At 35.9% G+C, this 6,391-nt stretch overlaps 1 protein-coding gene across 1 annotated transcript in view; it reads left to right on the top strand.

Annotated features, from left to right (window-relative positions):
• LOC106880426 (kinesin-like protein KIF6) overlaps positions 1-6,391 on the top strand; it is a 117,705-nt gene that overhangs the window by 5,579 nt on the left and 105,735 nt on the right. Inside the window, exons 2-3 of the mRNA XM_052966712.1 lie at positions 4,341-4,453; positions 6,241-6,315. Coding sequence (XP_052822672.1) covers positions 4,341-4,453; positions 6,241-6,315 — 188 coding nt within the window. The remainder of the gene's footprint in view (positions 1-4,340; positions 4,454-6,240; positions 6,316-6,391) is intronic.

Below are 6,391 nucleotides of genomic sequence, written 5' to 3'. Positions count from 1 at the left end.
TGTATGTATGTATATATATATATATATGTATGTATATGTATGTATCTATATGTATATATGTATATGTATGTATGTATATATATATATATATGTATATATATATGTATGTATATGTATGTATGTATATATATATCTATATGTACATCTATATATATGTATGTATATGTATGTATGTATATATATATATGTATGTACATATATATGTTTGTATATGTATGTATGTATATATATATGTATGTACATATATATGCATGTATATGTATCTATATATGTATGTATATACATATATATATGTGTATGTATACATATGCATATATATGTATATATATGTATATGTGTGTATATATATGTTTGTATGTTTATGTTTGTATGTTTATATTTGTATGTATATTCATGTGTGTGCGTGTATTTGTTTAAGGTGTTCTATTGCACTTAATACATTTTATTGTATAGCTGTCTTTGTTGGTTGTATGGTAAACAAACAAATTAACATTATCATAATTGTACAGTAATTATTATTTTCATATACTAAAATGAATTTTAATTTTTCATATCTTTTATGTTATTTTGGAAATGTTGGGTGATGAAGAATTCATTTGGTGATGATAAACAGAGACAGTTTTAATAAATTTAGCATTTAGTGTTGATGTATTTATGTACAGTTTTTGATTTCTTTATATGGTGTGTGTGTGTGTGTGTGTGTGTGTATGTGTGCGCAAACTGTTTTCCTATGTAATATCAGCACCTACTAAGTAAAGTAAATGACTCAGAGATGCCATCTGCATGAAAAGTAATAGTTAAATTAGTATTAATATATTTAATGCACAGAGCAATTAGAAATAATTATGTAGTGTGGAAAAGACAATATTGCCGTATTTTCCAACAGACAAGCTGAAGTAGTATATAATATAAACATAGTATAAGCTTTCAAACATTGTTGCTGTCTTTGTAAATCCAGCTGTATTTCATATGAAATTTTTTGTCCTCCAGAGTCGTCTTGGTGTCTATATCCACCTATCTTTTTGGTAAAAATGTGATTTGAAAAAATTTACCATTTTTTTCACTTTAAATTTTGGTGTGAAAATTCCACATAATTTGATGAATGGTTTAATATTGCCATTTCATCCTTGGGTGCAGAGTTAAGCTGGTTGCAAGCATTTGGGTTATGTCACTGGTTTTAAAATATCTTCCTCTCTCATCTCTCGCCAGCCTCTGAAAGAAATGAAGCCAGTATGCTTCACTGGATGTACAATGTCAGTGTGCATGTTTGACAGAGTGTAAGCATCTTGAGAGAAAAGTTAGGCATAAGAGGTATCAGATGTGGTGTGCAAGAGAGACGACTGCACTGGTATGGTCATGTGATGCGTATGGACAAAGACATCTGTGTAAAGAAGTACTGATCTCTAACTGGAAGATACCTGTGGTAGAGATAGACCCAGGAAGACATGGGACGAAGTGGTGAAGCTGGTCTTTGAACTTTGAGTCTCACAGAGGCAGTAACTAGTGACTGAGACCTTTGGTAATATGCTGTGCTTGAGAAGATCCATCAAGCCAAGTGAAATTGTAGTCATGGCTGATGTTGGTGTCATGTAACTGGCACCCATGCTGGTGGCATGTAAAGAGCACTGTATGAGCATTGGGCCTCATGGTGACAAAGTGGTCGATGTTCCTTTAGAGTGTTGGACCTCATGGAGGCACAGCAGCTGAATTCCTTTCGAGTGTTGGGCCTCAGGGAAGCAATGACTAAGCCCTTTAGCATTACGTCATGCTTCAGAAGAAGACTCATCAAGCCAAGCTAAATCACAGTCATGGCAGATGTTGATGTCACACAAATGGTACTCATGCCGGTGGAGGCGTAAAAGCACCCAGAGTGGTTGGTGTTAGGAAGGGCATCCAGTCATAGAAAACCATGCCAAATCAGACTGGAGTCTGGTGCAGCCTTCCTACTTAGCAGCCCTGGTCAAACCGTCCAACCCATGCCAGCTTGGACAATGGACATTAAATGATGATTCTTCCAAGTTTCAATGAAATCCACACGTGAGAAGTGCTTGAACCCCTGAGGTGTTTCTGTTGCACATGTGTATTCAAAAGAAGGCTATTTGATTGATTAACAAAGATTCAATCATAGATGAGCTTCGTCCACTATCTCAAGGCACTATCTTCTCTTTGTCCATCTTCTGCCACTACTGTAATAGCCTCTGTTCTTCTGTACTAGCTAACTACATACCACCTCCATTTATATCTACCTGACACACCAGAAGCCTGTCATCTCTACACCATCTTATCTCCAGATCTTGTGCTAAATACTTCACCTATTTCAATATCATGAACAGCCATTTTATTTTATTGAACCATGAAAGGTGAAAGCCAAAGCTGACCTTGGAAGAATTTGAATTCGGAATACAGAGAACTAGAACAAATACTGCAAGGCATTCATATTCCTAGACTCTCATGACTCTGCTAATTCAGGCGTTTTCAAACTGTGGTCCCCGGACCACAGGGGGTCCGTGGACAGCAAATACTTTTTGTGGGCAATTTGATTTTATATATATTTTTTAATCAAAATCTTTTAATTGACAATAAACCTATTAATTAAATACTGTGAAATAAATAAATGTAAAAATATATTGTTATTTCAAGCAAATATTTATGTATAAATTTCATAAGCATTTATAAGGGGGTCCCTAAGGTAAAGCCTGAAATATAAAGGGGTCCGCAAGTCAAAAAGTTTGAAAACCCCTGTGCTAATTCACTACCATTTTCTAAAAATGGAATCTGATGTAGATAGGTTGTTGGTAAGATCACAACACTGAAAGACGGTCTCAAACACATTTATTTTGTTTGTTTACTTTGCAGCTTTTTCAGCTGAACGTGCAGCTTACATGAAAGTGTATTGACTGAGTATTTAGTATGCAGAACACTGATGTATGTTCCTTCAGCTTTGTTGTTGATATTCATAATCAGTGACACTACATTCTTTCTATTTCAATATATGTTGATCACTGTTTCATCTAACCATTTAGGTTTTGAATATGATTCACTGGTGAGATCTAAGAAAATCAATACATGTCTGTTGCATTCACCAGTTGACTTTAAAGACAAGATCTACATCTAACTATCTGATTGATTTACAAATATTAAATCAGTGACAGACTTCATCCAGTAGTTCAAAACACTACCTCTTCTTTGTACCTCATCTATAATGGCTTCTACTCATGTGAACTAGCTAACTATATATTCAAATATATGCGACACACCTTTCTTTCCTTCTCTTATCATCTCTATACTATCCCACTTCACATGAACTTTATTCGGTACTTTCCTATTATCGATAGCCAATGTTTTTTTATATACTAAAGGATTAGTAAATAAACTACAAAACAATTACCCAATTCCTTGGACTTGTCTCAAGAGTGTAATTATTTATTTAATAATCCTTTGGCAAATAAAAGATTGGCTGTTAATAATAGGAATATACATATAGGCGCAGGAGTGGTTGTGTGGTAAGTAGCTTGCTTACCAACCACATGGTTCTGGGTTCATTCCCACTGCGTGGCACCTTGGGCAAGTGTCTTCTACTATAGCCTCGGGCTGACCAAAGCCTTGTGAGTGGATTTGATAGACGGAAACTGAAAGAAGCCCGTCGTATATATGTATATATATATATATGTGTGTGTATATGTTTGTGTGTCTGTGTTTGTCTCCCCAACATCACTTGACAACCGATGGTGGTGTGTTTACGTCCCTGTAACTTAGCGGTTCGGCAAAAAGAGACCGATAAAATAAGTACTAGGCATCCGAAGAATAAGTCCTGGGGTTGATTTGCTTGACTAAAGGCAGTGCTCCAGCATGGCCACAGTCAAATGACTGAAACAAGTAAAAGAGTAAGAGTATATTATTTTCCAAAAATTTGGATTAGTTGATATTATTAGAGTTATCTCCCTTAGTTGTTTTGTTTCAAATTTTAAATATGTGCTAAAGGGAATTGCTGTCTTCTCTTCACAAAGATAACCTTAGTTAATCAAAGTTTTTCAATTCACTATATTATATACGAAGGGGTACGGAAAAGTTCCAGGCTTTAAGGGCATTGTGAAGGGCCTGGCCAGAGGCCCAACCATCCAAATTCTTTTACAGGGCTTAGAAAAAATGAAGGACTGCTGCAATAAGTGTGTGAATCTGAGAGAGGAATATGTAGAATAAAATCATAAATAATTGCTCCTCTTGTATTTTCTTTTACCCAAAACCAAGAACTTTTCAGCACCCCTTTGTATGTGTGTGTAATACCTCTTATTTACATATTTATTGATTAACTTATTTATTTATTTTTTCCTTACCCCCAGCTCTTTGAGATTGAAAATGATCAAGCTGATGGCAGTTCAATCGTCCAATTTGTTATCCCTAAAGAGTTTGCAGATGGATTTGTAAACAACAAGAAAGAATTATATAAGTTCAAGTGAGAATCATTTATAATTTATATTCTGTTGTTGGTCTCTAAAATAGTTAAATGTTTCTTCACCCTTTTGCCTTTAAACTGGCCATGTCTGACCAAAATATTCTCCCTGTTTTATGTTCAAACTGGTCAGATCCTGCCTTTCACACCTACTCTACAATGTCAGTGTAAAATAGAAACAATCATATCAGTGAAATCTCAAACATATGAGAAAATGTATGATTGATTCAAAACTATGTGAACAATCTGAATGCTGAAGGGTTAAACTTTCCTATATTAGGCTTTCCTGAGACTTCCATGCTGTCATGGATTGGAGGGTTTGACTGGAGTTGGCCAGCTGAAGATCTGCCCAGGTTCTATTTGTCTGTTTTGGCATGGCTTCTATGGCTAGATGCCCTTTTCTACATCATATATGTGTCTAGTACCGCCGGACCGGCCCTCGTGCCGGTGGCACGTAAAAAGCACCCACTACACTCTCCGAGTGGTTGGCGTTCGGAAGGGCATCCAGCTGTAAAAACTCTGCCAGATCAGATTGGAGTCTGGTGTAGCCATCTGGTTCGCCAGTCCCCAGTCAAATCGTCCAACCCATGCTAGCATGGAAAGCGGACGGACGTTAAATGATGATGATGATGATGATGATATAGTTGAAATTTACAGAAAAACAAAAGATGAACAGAAGTGTATGAACAACAAGCAGGTGTATTAGCTTCACGCTCGGAAAGGTGAGAAAGACTTTTATGTTTTGAACCTAAGCTCTTCAACAGAATGAGAAACAGAAAGTCCTTGGTACATAATTATATATTTGAAACTCCTATCAGAGTCACCTTTTGTAAACTTTCATTATTAAAGTGGAAAAATTATCAGAAAAGTCATTTATTATTTCTTTACTGCCCACAAAGGGCTACACACAGAGGGAACAAACAAGGACAGACAAAGGGATTAAGTCGATTATATCAACCCCAGTGTGTAACTGGTACTAATTTAATTAACCTCGAAAGGACGAAAGGCAAAGTCAACCTCGGCGGAATTTGAACTCAGAACGTAATGGCAGACGAAATGCCAGCTCACCACCTTAGAAAAACCATTTCTATTAATTTTTTTCAAACACACACACACACATGTAAATATGATGGGCTTCTTTATATTTCCAAGAACCAAATTCACCCACAGGTCTTTGGTCATCCTAGAGCTATAGTAAAAGGTATTTACTCAACATGCCACACAGCGGGATTGAACTAGGACCACATGGCTGATGAGCAAACCTCTTAACCGTACGACCATGCCTATGCCTATTGTGAATAGTGTATAAGAAATTATGATAGAACGTGTAGGTTGAGTCGGTGCATCAAGGAAAGAAAACTACACCATAAATAAAAGAGACTATAGAAGCAGGCAGGAAAGGAACATGTTAGCTACTAGGATATAAACACCTTCATATGTACTCTGAATAACATAATATAAAAAAGTTAAATCTGTACATGGGAAAACTTTGATGGTAAACAACACAATTACGTGGAAGTTGCTTCGAACAACACATACACACGCTTACAGAAACATGCACACATAACACATACACATACAAACACAGAGGTAAGTACACACATATATGCATGTACCATAAATATGTATAAATGCTGATGCACGTATCAAAGAAATGTGCTTTTGTTCGATGTGAAGCTCGCCTCTGGCAAAGTTTTCAAAACCTACGTATCTTAGAACTACTAGAGATTTTTGCCTTATCTGGCTTGCTTCTATCATAATTTTTATTTCTTCTTGTTTAATTATTTCAGGTTCCAAAATGTCTTCAACCAAGACATCCAGCAAGATGTTATCTTTAAGCATGTTGCTCAACCAGTTGTTGACAGGTAAATTGGTTTATTTACACTATGCTAGCTAGGATTTTCTTTGAACTTTTCTCTGCATTTATATATATATATATAT

Source organism: Octopus bimaculoides, chromosome 3 (genome assembly GCF_001194135.2).
Source record: "Octopus bimaculoides isolate UCB-OBI-ISO-001 chromosome 3, ASM119413v2, whole genome shotgun sequence".
Lineage (NCBI taxonomy): Eukaryota > Metazoa > Mollusca > Cephalopoda > Octopoda > Octopodidae > Octopus > Octopus bimaculoides.
The sequence above is the reverse complement of the archived record's forward strand: the minus strand, read 5'-3'. Positions and strand labels throughout refer to the sequence as shown.